Below are 15596 nucleotides of genomic sequence, written 5' to 3'. Positions count from 1 at the left end.
ATGACTTTCCGTCAGTTACTACGAACTGTGACCTCTCTGACAGGAAATTGCAAATCCAGTCACATAACTGAGACAATAGTCCATAAGCACGCAATTTCACTACAAGCTGCTTGTATTGTCCAGTGTCAAAAGACTTCTGGAAATCTAGAAATATGGAATCAACTTGAAATCCCTTGTCAACAGCATTCAACACTTCGTGTGAGTAATGCGCTAGTTTGTGTTTCACAAGAAAGATGTTTCCTAATTTGTGTTCATGTGTGTGTCAACAGGCCACTCTCCTCGAGGTAATTCATAATGTTCGATTACAAGATATGCTCTGGTGTGAACTGTGCAACATTCGTCTTTGATTATGGATCTTTCGACAAGCATATGGTTGTGTATGATTGTTAAGATTGGAGCTACTTTAACAGCATACTCTGAAAGGAACCTAACTGGCATACAGTCTGGAACAGAATACTTTCTTTTGTTAAGTGATTTAAGCCACTTCACTACTCCGAGGATATCTATTTCTACATTACTCTTGTTTGCAGCTGTTTTTGATTCGAATTCTGGAATATTTACTTCATCTTCTGCGGTGAAAGAATTTCAGAAGGCTGTGTTTAGTAACTCTGTTTTAGCAGCACTGTTGGCTAAAGTATTTCCATTGCTATTGCGCAAAGAAGGCATCGATTGAGTTTTGCCGCTACCATACTTCATGTACGACCAGAATCTCTCTGGATTTTCTGCCAGGCCTCGAGACAAAGTTTGATTGTGGAAACTATAGTTTGATTGTGGAAACTATTATAAGCACCTCGCTCAATATTTAGTGCAGGCTTCAATGCTTCTATAAAAGATTGGCAACTTGAGGGGGGGGGGGGGGGGGGGGGGGTTTGCTTCTGTTTAAATTTGGCAGTTTTTTTCTTCTTCTTTTGTTGTTTCTGCAACAGTGGTCTGACCCATTTTGTGTACCAGGGAGGATCAGATCAGTCATTTGTTAATTTACTGAGCATAAATCTCTCAACTGCTGCCGATACTGTTTCTTTGAATTCAAGTGACATCTGGTCTACACTTACATTGTTAATTTGAAAGTGTGGAGATTGTCTCTCACGAAGATGTAAAGTGAATTTTTATCTGCTTTTTTACATAGGTACACTTTTTGTTTATTTTTGGAGGATTTGGGGGGTTACAATATTCAATCTCGCTATGACAATCCTGTGTTCACTGATCGCTGTATCTGTTTTGATGGGTGTTGGTAGCTCAGGATTATTTATTGCTAAGAAGTCAAGTGTGTTTTCACAATCATTTACTATTCACATGGGCTCATGGACTAACTGCTTGAAATAATTTTCAGCGAATGCATTTATCACAATTTCTGACGATGTTTTACTCGTACCTCCAGATTTAAACATATATTTTTGCCAACATATTGAGGGTAAATTAAAGTCACTACCAACTACAACTGTATGAGTCAGGTGTATATTTGAAATGAAACTCAACCTTTGTCTGAACCTTTCAGCATCTGAGTTGGGAAGTCGGTGAAAGGATTCAATTATTATTTTATCCCGATTGCCAAGAATGACCTCAGTCCATACTAACTCACACGAACTATCTACTTCAATTTCGCGACAAGGTAAACTACTTCTAACAGCAACAAACACTCCATCGCCAATGTGTTTAGTCTATCCTTTCAGAACACCATTAGGTTCTTCGCAAACATTTTGGCTGAACTGATCTCTGGCTTTAGCCAGCTTTCAGTGCTTTCTATTAGTACTTGGAGCTCTGATACTTTCCCCAACAACTACAACAATTTGCAACTGTTATACATATTGGTATCTACATTCTACCTGTGTTCGGGCTACACCCTCCGAGACTGAAGCCCTTTTAGTGTTTCCAACACCCTCTAACATGAAAAACTGCCCAGTCCATGACACACAGCCCCTGCTACCCATGTAGCCCCCACCTGCATGTAGTGGACTCCTGTCCGATTCAGCAGAACCTGAAACCCAACCATCCTAAGGTGCAACTTGAGGAATCTGCAGCCTATAGGGTTGCAGAACTGTCTGAGCTTCTGATTCAGACCCTACACTCGGCTCTGTACCAAACGTCCGCAAGCAGTCCTGTCGATTATGCTGCAAATAGTGAATTACGCTTTAATCTCACAAGCATGACTGGCAGCCTTTACAACTTTATAGCCAGTTAAATCAAGAGAGAATCTCTTCCGATCTTAAGTGACACACATCATTGGTATCTATGTGAGCCACAGAGTGCACCTTGGCATTCTTCCTCCTCCTTTGGCAGCCATGTCCGTAAGAGGACCCATAATGCGCCAAACATTGGAGCTCCCAACTACCAATAATCCCACCTTTTGTGAGATTGCCAGGGAGGTTTCCTATGAAACAGAACAGATGACTGCATCTGGCTGAGCAACAGTGTCAGCCACAGACAGCACATAGAACCTGTTTGTCAGACAAATTGGGGAGACCTTACATGCAGCCCCCTGGGAAGTCTTTTGCTGCTTGCCACGCCCCGAGGCAAACCCCAACTTGACCACAAGTGAGGGGTTGACCTCAGTGTAAGCAGTAACTGGGCTGGCCACCAGTGAGGATCTATTGGAGGACTCAGATGTCTGTTGGATCCCCATGGCTGACCCACAACCATGATGCCCATCCGCTGCAGCTTCAAGCTCAGTTGTGTAACCGAAGCATTCACAGCCTGGAGCCGACAGCAATGTGTCACTAACTAGGCTTGCAACCACACACAACAGTCCCAGTCCCTATCCATACTGAAGACCATGGAAAACTACATTACTAAGATAAACGGACTGTTGACAGTGCTGCAGATCTCTACTGCAGACCCTAACGAAAACACAAAAGCTGTGTATAATAAAGTACATTAATAGGCAGAGATACCAAAACTGAACTACTGGTGAGACTAAATAAATCTGCCCCAGATTAGGAACTTGTAATATGCCATCCAATACAAATGAAAACAGGATAACTGTGTCTATTAGATATTAAATTGACACACAAAAACTCAAGAAACTAAACTATTAAAGCACACAGATGAAATTATACGAATTGCTCCTGATCAGGCACTCGTAAAGGTTACAAATGAACACGTTTTAAGGCAAAAAGGAAGGTTCTATAAAGTCAGTAAGGACACCAGTTTATGAAATCTCTTACAAGTGATGCTACACAAATTTGCAATAGTCTTTCATATAAGATAAAAATTACTTCATCTCACAGTTTAGTACAACCCTAAGGTCATCCTCATTAAATCGCTGTTTCTATTCAGTAGCAGAATCTTTAGTGCGTGTGAAATACAAGACTAAACGAGAAAGTGCAAAATATCTTACTGTAAGCAGTGCAAGCTAGAGGGAGGGAGGGAGGGAGGGAGGGAGAGAGAGGGAGAGAGAGAGAGAGAGAGAGAGAGAGAGAGAGAGAGAGAGAGAGACACGGCATTGTGAAAAACAAGCCTGCAACACGTAACGCATTACTGTCTGTGTATTCATTATGATACACTCAATTTCCGTAAGATGCAGCCTCATCTTTTATACTTCCTTCATTTACAAGGCGGAATCCAAAATTTTTGGCACTGGTGCTGCAATCTGGAAAGTAGGAGTAGTAGATCTTTGCACCGCTAGGTGGCAAGAGCTGCATATCTGATGAGTCAGTGTGCAGAAAGGCATTCAGCTGAGAGGACATGTTGCGTGTCCACAGCGATTTTCGTAATACTCTGTGTTTGGGGTGACCGAGCATGAGTCATACACACGAGTTCGAGTAGCGTGCTCAGTTCAGGGCTGTCCATACAGACGTCAAACATGATATTCACACTGGAAGGCCCATTAACCGCAAAATGCCAAACACTGTTGCCAAACTTCAACAATTGGTTTGTGCGGATAGACGTCGAACCCTTCAAGAACTTGTGGATGAAGTGAGTATTGGTTATGGGTCATGTCAACAAATGTTGACTGATTAAATGGGCATGCATTGTGTCACCACAAAATTTCTGTCAAGGATCTTGACTGCTGATCAGAAGGTATAGCATGTTGAAGTGTGCATGGACCTTCGTCAGACCACATCTGATGATCCAACCTTCTCGTCACAGGTTATCACCGGTGACGAGAGCTGGATTTACAGTTATGAACCAGAGACAAAGCAACAATCATTTCAGTGGAAGAGCCCGGGCTCTCCAAGACCCAAAAAAGCAAGACAGGAGAAGAGCAAAGTGAAGAGGATGATCATCATTTTCTTTATATCAAGGGAATTGTGCACAAAGAATTCGCCCCACCCAACCAAACAGCAAATTCCGCGTACTACTGTGACATTTTGTGACGGCTCCTTGAAAACGTGTGCCAACAATCGCCTGAACTTTGGCGTCAAGGGAACTGGTTGCTCACCACAATGCACCCTCTCACAAGTCCTTGCTTACCAGGACCTTTTTGGCAAAAAAACAAGACGGTTGTACCCCACCCACCATACTCACCAGATTTGGCACCTTGTGACTTCGTGCTATTCCCAAAACTGAAACTCAAGTTGCAAAGCTGTCGGTTCAACACTCTAGAGAGGATTCAAGAAGCATCGCTGGCAGTGATAAACACCCTCAAAGAACAGGACTTCCATAAAGCATCTGCTCAGTGGCAGAAGTGCTGGGACCGATGTGTACGTGTAGATGGGAACTACTTCGAGGATGATGGTGACTATCAGTCCATAGGTAAGATTTTCAACAGATGGCAGCACCAATCCTGAAAATTTTGGATAGCACCTTGTATTTTACACAACAAATTGTACTAATATATGATAGGTTTTCAAAAGATCAATTTTCTGGTGCTTTGAAACAGCATATATTCATGCATGTAAGTCTTGACGTAAAAGCCGCCCAGTATGGGCTTCAACTGAAATCCAATAGGGCATCTCCAGACACTGTATGAAATCTGTTGGCATCCCCTCACTCCCAGCTTCAGGCTGTGTTGGCTTCAGTCACACAGCTTGAGGCTGTTGCCAATGGGCATCACTGTGGGGTCCGGATGGGGGTTTGTCGGGGATGGCCAGCTCGTCCCACGCATCCCCCGATCGGACTAAGACTGTGGTTGCCCGGGATACTGCCCGCATTGAGGCTGATCCCTCACCTGTGGTAGAGTGGGAGGTCATCTCAAGGTGCGGCAGGGCGTGAAAGACATTCCGGAGGACTGAACGGAAGACCTCTCCAGTTTGTCTGACGAACCTGTTTCAGGCTCTGTCTCAGGCTGATACTGATCTTTGGCCTGACATGGCTGCTTGTCCTATTCCAGAGGTTGCCCCTCAGTCTGCAAGATCCGGGCGGTCGCAGAGGGTGGGCTTACTGGTAGTTGGGAGCTCCAACGTCAGGCGCGTAATGGGGCCCCTTAGGGATATGGCAGCAAGAGAGGTGAAGAAAACCAATGTCCACTCTGTGTGCATACCGGGGGGAGTCATTCCAGATGTGGAATGGGTCCTTCCGGATGCCTTGAAGGGTACAGGGTGCACCCATCTGCAGGTGGTCGCTCATGTCGGCACCAATGGTGTGTGTCGCTATGGATCGGAGGAAATCCTCTCTGGCTTCCGGCGGCTATCTGATTTGGTGAAGACTGCCAGTCTCGCTAGCAGGATGAAAGCAGAGCTCACCATCTGCAGCATCATCGACGGGACTGACTGCGGACCTTTGGTACAGAGCCGAGTGGAAGGTCTCAATCAGAGGCTGAGACGGTTCTGCAACCGTTGGGCTGCAGATTCCTGGACTTGCGCCATAGAGTGGTGGGGTTTCGGGTTCCGCTGGATAGGTCAGGAGTCCACTACACACAACAAGTGGCTACACGGGTAGCAGGGGTTGTGTGGCGTGGGCTGTGCGGTTTTTTAGGTTAGATGGCCTCGACAAGTACAGAAAGGGCAAAAGCCTCAACGGGAGCGGGACAAAGTCAGGACATGTGGGGACCAAGCAGCAATCGGTATTGAAATTGTAAACTGTCGAAGCTGTGTTGGTAAAGTACCGGATTTTCAAGCGCTGATAGAAAGCACCGAAGCTGAAATCGTAGGTACAGAAAGCTCGCTGAAGCCAGAGATACATTCTGCCGAAATTTTTACAAAGGTACAGACAGTGTTTAGAAAGGATAGATTACATGCAACCGGTGGTGGAGTGTTCGTCACTGTTAGTAGTAGTTTATCCTGTAGTGAAGTAGAAGTGGATAGTTCCTGTGAATTATTATGGGCGGAGGTTACACTCAACAACCGAACTAGGTTAATAATTGGCTCCTTTTACCGACCTCCCGACTCGGCAGCATTAGTGGCAGAACAACTGAGAGAAAATTTGAAATACATTTTACATAAATTTCCTCAGCATGTTATAGTCTTAGGTGGAGATTTCAATTTACCAGATATAGACTGGGACACTCAGATGCTTAGGACGGGTGGTAGGGACAGAGCATCAAGTGACATTATACTGAGTGCACTATCCGAAAATTACCTAGAGCAATTAAACAGAGAACCGACTCGTGGAGATAACATCTTGGACCTACCAATAACAAACATACCCGAACTTTTCGACTCTGTATGTGCAGAACAGGGAATCAGTGATCATAAGGCCGTTACAGCATCCCTGAATATGGAAGTTAATGGGAGTATAAAAAAAGGGAGGAAGGTTTATCTGTTTAGCAAGAGAAATAGAAGGCAGATTTCAGACTACCTAACAGATCAAAACGAAAATTTCTGTTCCGACACTGACAATGTTGAGTGTGTATGGAAAAAGTTCAAGGCAATCGTAAAATGCGTTTTAGACAGGTACATGCCGAGTAAAACTGTGAGGGACGGGGAAAACCCACCGTGGTACAACAACAAAGTTAGGAAACTACTGCCAAAGCAAAGAGAGCTTCACTCCAAGTTTAAACACAGCCAAAACCTCTCAGACAAACAGAAGCTAAACAATGTCAAAGTTAGCGTAAGGATGGCTATGCGTGAAGCGTTCAGTGAATTCGAAAGTAAAATTCTATGTACCAACTTGACAGAAAATCCTAGGAAGTTCTGGTGTTACGTTAAATCAGTAAGTGGCTCGAAACAGCATATCCAGACACTCCGGGATGATGATGGCATTGAAACAGAGGATGACACGTGTAAAGATGAAATACTAAACTCCTTTTTCCAAAGCTGTTTCGCAGAGGAAGACCGCACTGTAGTTCCTTCTCTAAATCCTCACACAAACGAAAAAATGGCGGACATCGAACTAAGTGTCCAAGGAATAGAAAAGCAACTGGAATCACTCAACAGAGGAAAGTCCACTGGACCTGACAGGATACCAATTCGATTCTACACAGAGTACGCAAAAGAACTTGCCCCCTTCCAACAGCAGTGTACCGCAAGTCTCTAGAGGAATGGAAGGTTCCAAATGATTGGAAAAGAGCACAGGTAGTCCCAGTCTTCAAGAAGGGTCGTCAAGCAGATGCGCAAAACTATAGACCTTTATCTCTGACATCGATCTGTTGTAGAATTTTAGAACATGTTTTTTGCTCGAGTATCATGTGTTTGGAAACCCAGAATCTACTCTGTAGGAATCAACATGGATTCTGGAAACAGCGATCGTGTGAGACCCAACTCGCTTTATTTGTTCATGAGACCCAGAAAATATTGGATACAGGCTCCCAGGTAGGTGCTATTTTTCATGACTTCCGGAAGGCGTTCGATACAGTTCCGCACTATCGCCTGATAAAGTAAGGGCCTACGGAATATCAGAGCAGCTGTGTGGCTGGATTGAAGAGTTTTTAGCAAACAGAACACAGCATGTTGTTATCAATGGAGAGACGTCTACAGACGTTAAAGTAACCTCTGGCGTGCCACAGGGTAGTGTTATGGGACCATTGCTTTTCACAATATATATAAATGACCTAGTAGATAGTGTCTGAAGTTCCATGCGGCTTTTCGCGGATGATGCTGTAGTATACTGAGAAGTTGCAGCATTAGAAAATTGTAGCGAAATGCAGGAAGATCTGCAGCGGATAGGCACTTTGTGCAGGGAGTGGCAACTGACCCTTAACATAGACAAAAGTAATGTATTGCGAACACATAGAAAGAAGGATCCTTTATTGTATGATTATATGATAGCGGAACAAACACTGGTAGCAGTTACTTCTGTAAAACATTGGGGAGTACGCGTGCGGAATGATTTGAAGTGGAATGATCATATAAAATTAATTGTTGGTAAGGCAGGTACCAGGTTGAGATTCATTGGGAGAGGCCTTAGAAAATGTAGTTCATCAACAAAGAAGGTGGCTTACAAAACACTCGTTCGATCTATACTTGAGTATTGTTCGTCAGTGTGGGATCCGTACAAGATCGGGTTGATGGAGGAGATAGAGAAGATCCAAAGAAGAGCGGCGCGTTTCGTCACAGGGTTATTTGGTAACCGTGATAGCATTATGGAGATGTTTAACAAACTCAAGTGGCAAACTCTGCAAGATAGGCGCTCTGCATCGCGGTGTAGCTTGCTCGCCAGGTTTCGAGAGGGTGCGTTTCTGGATGAGGTATCTAATATATTGCTTCCCCTTACTTATACCTCCCGTGGAGATCACGAATGTAAAATTAGAGAGAGTCTATCGCGTACGGAGGCTTTCTGGCAGTCGTTCTTCCCGCAAACCATACGTGATTGGAACAGGAAACAGAGGTAATGACAGTGGCACGTAAAGTGCCCACCACCACACACCGCTGGGTGGCTTGCGGAGTATAAATGTACATGTAGATGTAGATGTAGATGAAAAAAAGATGGCTTGTATGTGATGCAGGTGGCAATGCTCTGCATGTTCGGACAGACTCCCCAATGTGCTTTTCCGATGCTATGATGCCAGAAACTCAGCATGCTCAACATTGACATTCGAATGAACGATCTGTGTTCCGATGGCTTTAGCGTCATAGTACAAAATAGGAGGAATTCGTAATAATGTCTACATGTGCTGAATTGTGTTCATCACAGCAAATTAATACTAATGAATTTTGAAATGTCTCAGTATGTTAGCCCTCAAGGCCAGCTTTTTCACCTAAATAAATTCCACTTATGGATAGTTGGCACATACTCTTGTTAAAAGGCAATTTTTTTAGAGTTTTTCCATATTTTATTAGTTTATAACTGAAATTAACAGAAAAGCGGCACTTAGTTCCCTGAACAAAGCAGTAGACTTGTTTTATAATTTAATGAAGAAAATGACAGCTCATTTCTCATTGTGAATGCGTGTTATGGTCAAATTAGGGCACCTTCAAATCTAAAATAAGAGCAGGATGGTAGCCACCACTACACTAAGCAGGCATGTGTTGTTAAAAACTGAGAAATCATAAATACGGCTGAGAGAAATCATTAATACAGCTGAGTTTATATGCAGCATCAAAAGGAAGTGAAGCCAACCCTCTTCTCTGCCTAATCCAGCCGAAACTGTTTATTATAATAAAATGTGTGTGATCTGGACTATGATTTGTTCATAGAACTAAAATTAATATTTTTCCCACACACATCCAAGCACGCACGCATGAATGCTAACTTTCAGAAAGAACACACACATCAAACCACAAAAAGATGTTAATTAGTGTTACCTGGAATACAAGGTTAGCACTCTCACTCAGAGTGGATTCGTCTGGTGAGTCAATTGGTGTCTGCTTCGTAAATTTTGTATCAAATTGGGATACATCATCTTCACTACTCTGTAAAAAATTTACAATAATTTCAATTAATACAGCATTGATTGTTTCAAGTTTAAAAGATATGTATCAAGTGGATCACTACAGTATTATGTCATAATTTATGTTAGAGGCACATGGTGATACAATAATATTAATATTAGAGCTCTACAAAGAAAAATTCAGTTCAAAACTAGGTTAAAAAGTTTAGCTGAATTGGTTGGCCTGATGATCCACGTGAAATAAAAAAAAATAAAAAATAAAGAGAGAGAGAGAGAGAGAGAGAGAGAGAGAGAGAGAGAGAGAGAGAGAGAGAGAGAGAGATTATAGCATGGCAGAAACAAAGATGTACAAAAGAGAAGGAGTAAATTAAGTGAGAAAATTAGCAGAGTGAAAAAAGATCTTTATGAGGAATTAGAAAAATTGCAGCTGAAACACAATGAGTTAGAAAAGAAAATTTGTCACTGGTACAGTGATTCCAACCTTTCTGAGAGTATTACCCCTGAGAGACAGCATATAGAAACCAATACCCCAAACAAAGTTTGGTAACTAACTAATATTCAGATTGGAAAAAAAATGTTTGAATTCATATTTTGGGCAATGTATTTCATTAATGTTGCACAATAAAACATGTTTTTGTAGGGGGTGTATTGCATCAAGAAATAATGAAGCTCAGTGAGATGGTTGGTATTGCTTATTTATAGCAATCTTTTATTCGGTTTTATCTCAGTTAATGCCTCATAAATTGTGTTCAAAATTTCAATCAGTTCCTTGCTTTTGTTTTCATTGCCACTATAACTGCTAATACACTTAACACCTATAGGTCATAGTAAATGGAATCAGTTTTCTTAAGGGTTTCCTGATAATAATGGATAGTCTTCACCAATCTTTCTCTGAAACCCTGCTAGTTCTGTTTAAGACAAATCTGTTCATGTGTTGTCTTCACATAGTGCAAGTGATTCTGTGTTAGCTTGAATTTTGCTATCTCAAAATATTCCTTCAATCACTGCAACTGTTTTTAAGCATGGGCATTTAATTGTCGATTCTCCACTTCATGAAAATAATTACCGGTGAAATTTACTAGTGATTATCAGTGTTCGTGTCCAGCATCACAATCAATTCTGAGAACATCAAATTGTCTTGAACTTCGGCACTGTGTTTGTAAAGCTCCATCTGCAAAGGAAACTGTCAACTTTATCTTGTGCTGTCAAAATAGTCACTGTATTTCCTTGCAACATATTCATTTCTACAGAGAAATCCACAAAGTATGCCACTTGGGAAATAAATATACATTGCCCATTATTTTGGCATATAAGTCTCTCTCTTTTTCCATCTTCACACTTTGCAGAAACAAAACAACACCTTGCCATATGACAGCAATTGTACTACTATGTGGAACAATGAGCACATCAGATTTGGTTGGAACCTCTTTGTGCACCTCTTTGAGCTGTGTTTGTCACAATACCTTGGAAATTGTTTTACAATCTTCACTATCTGATTCAGAAAATTTATAAGCTGCTTGTAGTAGTGTTCAGTGACTCTGAGAACAAGTATTCTTTTTTCAGATCATCATCATATGTATAGAACATGGGCAAGCAGCTTGGAATAAGATGTAGTGTCCATCAATTCAGCGAGAAGAAATGAACTGGCCTTATATTGTCAAACACTGTGTCAAAAATATCCAAACTCCTGGCCTTGATACGACGTCTGATTGTGTTGTTAGAAAGAGGTATCTACTTTTTCGTAAAACTAGCTTAATCACATCTAGTAAGCAATGCTTGATGAGATCCTCTAGTATTGTATGAAGTTCCTTGGTTTCAGTGATTCGAAGAGGATTCAGTATGAGCTTTAAAGTGTGATTTCTAATGACTGGAAAAAGACTGCTAAATCTATGTGTGAACTTTTCAATTCAGCTTCACGGCATTTGAAGAATGCAGTTCCTTTCAGTGAACTCTGCACAATTTCTTTTGAAGTGGTCTTCTGATTTGCTGGGTTTCACACACACACTGCTGTTAGCACTTTATTTCATGGGACACACTGGAGCTTTTTGCTAGATTTATCAACTACCATGGTAAAACTCTGTCACAGAAGAGCTTCTTTGTAAGCTCTTTTCTCTCTTGGCATGGCTTCTGAAAGAAGGAAAGATTGTCTAAAATACAGATACTTAAGAACAAGATGCACATCATAATGTTTTTTGCAAAAAAAAAAAAAAAAAAAAAAAAAAAAAAAAAAAAAAGTATCGTGAAAAATGTAATATCATCATTCAAAAAGTAATGCAACTGATGTTTACAATATTAATGAGTTCGGGGTTAAGCCTTTTAGCAACTTAATTAATGCAATTTATATTTTGGCATTCATGTTTCATCTCAATTTATAATTTGCACATTCAGTAGCTTGAAGTATATACATATTTACAAGCAGCGACTCACTATCTGGACTCCAATTCAAATGAGTCTGTGACATTGTTTCAAATTCATGGCACTGCATGTTGAATCTGGAGCTTGCAGGACATCATTTCATAAGCATTTAGAAGCCCACCTACAACTTATTCTCAGGCTGAATGATGTAGAACATTGCCTTTGCAGACTTGAGCCAGCAACAAGTGAATATTGCAATGCACTGCTAATTCACAGTGCAGTGTGACAAGTCACAACATTGCCCATATTTCATAAACAGCGTTCTGTTTACAGATGATTGCCTGGGTTCACATTGTGTTAAATATGGAGTGGCATCACAAAGAAACTGAACAACTTACTGAGCTTTATACAGAAATGCGGGAACTGTGGGATCCTATGGACAATAGTTACCATATAGAAACAAAAACAGAATAGTGACTGGTAACTGGCTGCGAGTGATGTTGGCTGTGAAACTGATACAGCTATGAGCAATATGCAAACATTGATGACTATCTTTGATCTACTTTGGATATCCTCAACATGTTCCTTTATCGAAACTAGGCATATTCATCACAGAGGATTTATCTGTCATCTTGTTTATGCAAATGTGTCTCATTTTTACAGTCTGCAGATTGCTGACTTATTACACTTCACTAGTTTCAGGAAACGTTGCCCGTCTTCATATAATACGTTATCATTACAGAGTAACTTGTCATACAGGAACTACCAGGTCACTGCCTTATACTGTATATGACAATACACTGAGAGTTCCTTTAAGACATTTATTACAGACTGAGTGTAGCAGTGTGCGAAGTATGAAGAGGAAAATCATGTAGTCTGAATTTGGAGACTAATTTAAAAAAAAAAAAAAGAAAGAAAGAAAGAAAGAAAGAAAGAAAGAAAGAAAGAAAGAACATTCGAAAATTCACTGCTGCTCAGCCCTCAAATATATATATACAGGGTGGTCCATTGTTAGTGACCGGACCAAATATCTCACAAAATAAGTGTCAAACGAAAAAACTATAAAGAACGGATGTAGATGTAGATGTACACGATGTGGTGATAATATAGCAGACTTATAAAAATGTATGTGGGTATGCTGAAAAGTAATGACTCTGAATTTACGTGAATGCTCGAACTGTTTCGTGAATACTAAGGGAAACCTTGAAAAAATTGTCAGTTTTCTAAACAGTGTAATTCAAAGAATAAGATTTGCAAGCCCATGTAATGCTTACTACCTTTTAAAACAGCTTTTGGGACCTTTTTATATATGAACCACTGTTTTAACTCGCACACTTTTTAAAAATTGTATTTTTTCGTTGCACGTACATGTTCACTTTAAAACAGAAGAAACAATAAAAATAATTCCAAATTACAGTTCTTCTTTAAACAACAATGGCCAACACACTGATTTTAAGGTTTTGTATGAAACTGCAAAAAACAATTTCTTTCCTTTAGGAGACACACATGTACTTTACATTTTCTGCACTGAATTCTAGAACGCTATGGACATATTGGAAAGTTGCAGCAACTTGGAGCTCCTACATCATGCAAAGCAAATAGTCAATGGAATCAAACTTTATCTCTGTAGCTGGTCATAATTCTCCTCTTTTTCTTGGTATGACTCATGTCTGAAGCCAGTCTTTCATCAGATGGTCGCCCCCTCTCCTTCTCAGTCACTTTCTACTGGCACAGTGTCAATCCATCTGCTACCCTGATACGAAAGGAAAGAAGGTCCATTTGCTTCTTTTTTGGGATAGACAGGTTGTCTGCATCTCGTCTGTATTCCAACCAACTTTGCACAGTTGCAAATTCAACAGCATGAAAATTCATACACAAAGGCCATTTTCAAGATCTGATGAAAACTCTGTAGTAGCTTATCAATTGATCAAATAGATCCACACCATCCATTGCGTGATTATATCTTTTCACTATTTCAAGTTTTTCTACTTTCACATATTTATGGTGTTTTTTGTCCCAATACTCAACTTCATCCACAGAGCCTTTACCAACGAAGTTTCAACACAATACAACTGGTCTATTGTCTAACCACTTACACATGGTAATGTCATCAGCACTAATGATTTCTCCACAGATACCTCTGGTTTGTTTGATTATTGTTTTATCATCTGCAAAAGGCAAGTTCTTTCCAAATCTGTTGTGACTTACACTACCTGCTGCATTGATGCCTTGAGATTTCAGAACTTGAAACAGATGATAAGATGAAAAGAAGTTGTCAAAGTATAATTTATGACCTTTACCTTTTGAGAATTGAACAGAAAATCCTAAAACAACAGCAGGATCTAATCCAAATTTTTTTACAGTATGCAGTATTTAGTTCAGTTGTAGCACCTTGATACAAGGAAATCATGCACTATTCCACTTTTTCCACACAACATGAAGACTGACTCCCCATGGACTTGGTTTCCCCATGACATACTGCTTTGCAGAAAACTTCCCAGTGAAAGGAATAATTCCTTCATTGACACAAACATTTTCTTCTATAAGACATTCACTGCAGCGTTTTCGAATGGCAGAGTAAATTGACCTGACTTTGTAAAATTTATCTTTATTTTCCGGTGGCTTCTCAAGATTATTCTCCAAGTGTAAATTTGTTCGTATTTCTAAAAATCTGTCTCGTGACGTTTTCCCAGAACACTTTTACCTTCAGGCTTGTATCCCAACACATTCGTAATATGGAAAATTTCAAGGTGCCAATCAACAAATGCAAACCAAATAGCACCTCTAGTTCTTGAGTTGTCTGCTTTAATGAGGATATGCCTTGTTGTAATGCATAAATATTAGTATGTGCTGCCATGCTAGTGAACAAATCATCTGGTATATATCTTTTGAAGTATTGTATTGGAGAACACAAGACATATTCTTCAAAATTTGGAGCTTTGTATGTTTCTGCAATGGTACTTAGAGGCTTGCGTTTCCATTTTATGGATTCTTTAGATGTCACCATTGTGTTGTCAAACAGGTTATTTAATTCTGGGTTGTTTTCATTGCATAAAAAGTTCATTTCAGCATCCACCACCTCTCCATCATCTCCATCTTCAGATATGATGCCTCTACACACATCATTCACGCCCACTTAATCTGATCCAACACGTTTCACTATTTGTGGAGCTTGCCTTTCAATAAGTGGTACACTGTCATCATCATCTCCACTCTAACTAATGTCAGAAATGTCACCATTTTCGATTATGTCCATAATCAAGTCCTAAATATGCCTTATCCATATTTGTAAGTCAAAAGCCAGCAATATAAAATAACATATGTTCCGGTCAGTTATTTTCCTCCTTATTGCTGGTACTGGAATTAATGGAAAAATTACCACACACAGCTACCATGGCCATGCAAACACAGCTGAGAAACATTTTAGGCTATTTTTCCTGTTTTGCACCAGCAATGACCTGTTGTGCACTAATGTGTACATTAAAATTAACTGATACATTACAAAAATATGAACTGAATGAAATTGCTGAAAAGTCCACTGAAAGAATGTCTAACGTTTCCAAAAGAAGGAAACCACACAAAACATTCATAAACA

General features: G+C 40.4%; 1 protein-coding gene across 1 annotated transcript in view; it reads right to left on the bottom strand.

The window, feature by feature from the left end:
• The window catches only part of LOC126271682 (ribosomal protein S6 kinase beta-1), a 201082-nt gene that overhangs the window by 25471 nt on the left and 160015 nt on the right, over positions 1-15596 (bottom strand). The window contains exon 10 of the mRNA XM_049974171.1: positions 9561-9668. Within this exon, the coding sequence (XP_049830128.1) occupies positions 9561-9668 (108 nt within the window). The remainder of the gene's footprint in view (positions 1-9560; positions 9669-15596) is intronic.

Source organism: Schistocerca gregaria, chromosome 1, assembly GCF_023897955.1.
Source record: "Schistocerca gregaria isolate iqSchGreg1 chromosome 1, iqSchGreg1.2, whole genome shotgun sequence".
Classification (NCBI taxonomy): domain Eukaryota; kingdom Metazoa; phylum Arthropoda; class Insecta; order Orthoptera; family Acrididae; genus Schistocerca; species Schistocerca gregaria.
Note: the sequence above shows the minus strand (reverse complement) of the source record. Positions and strands in the feature narration are given on the sequence as shown.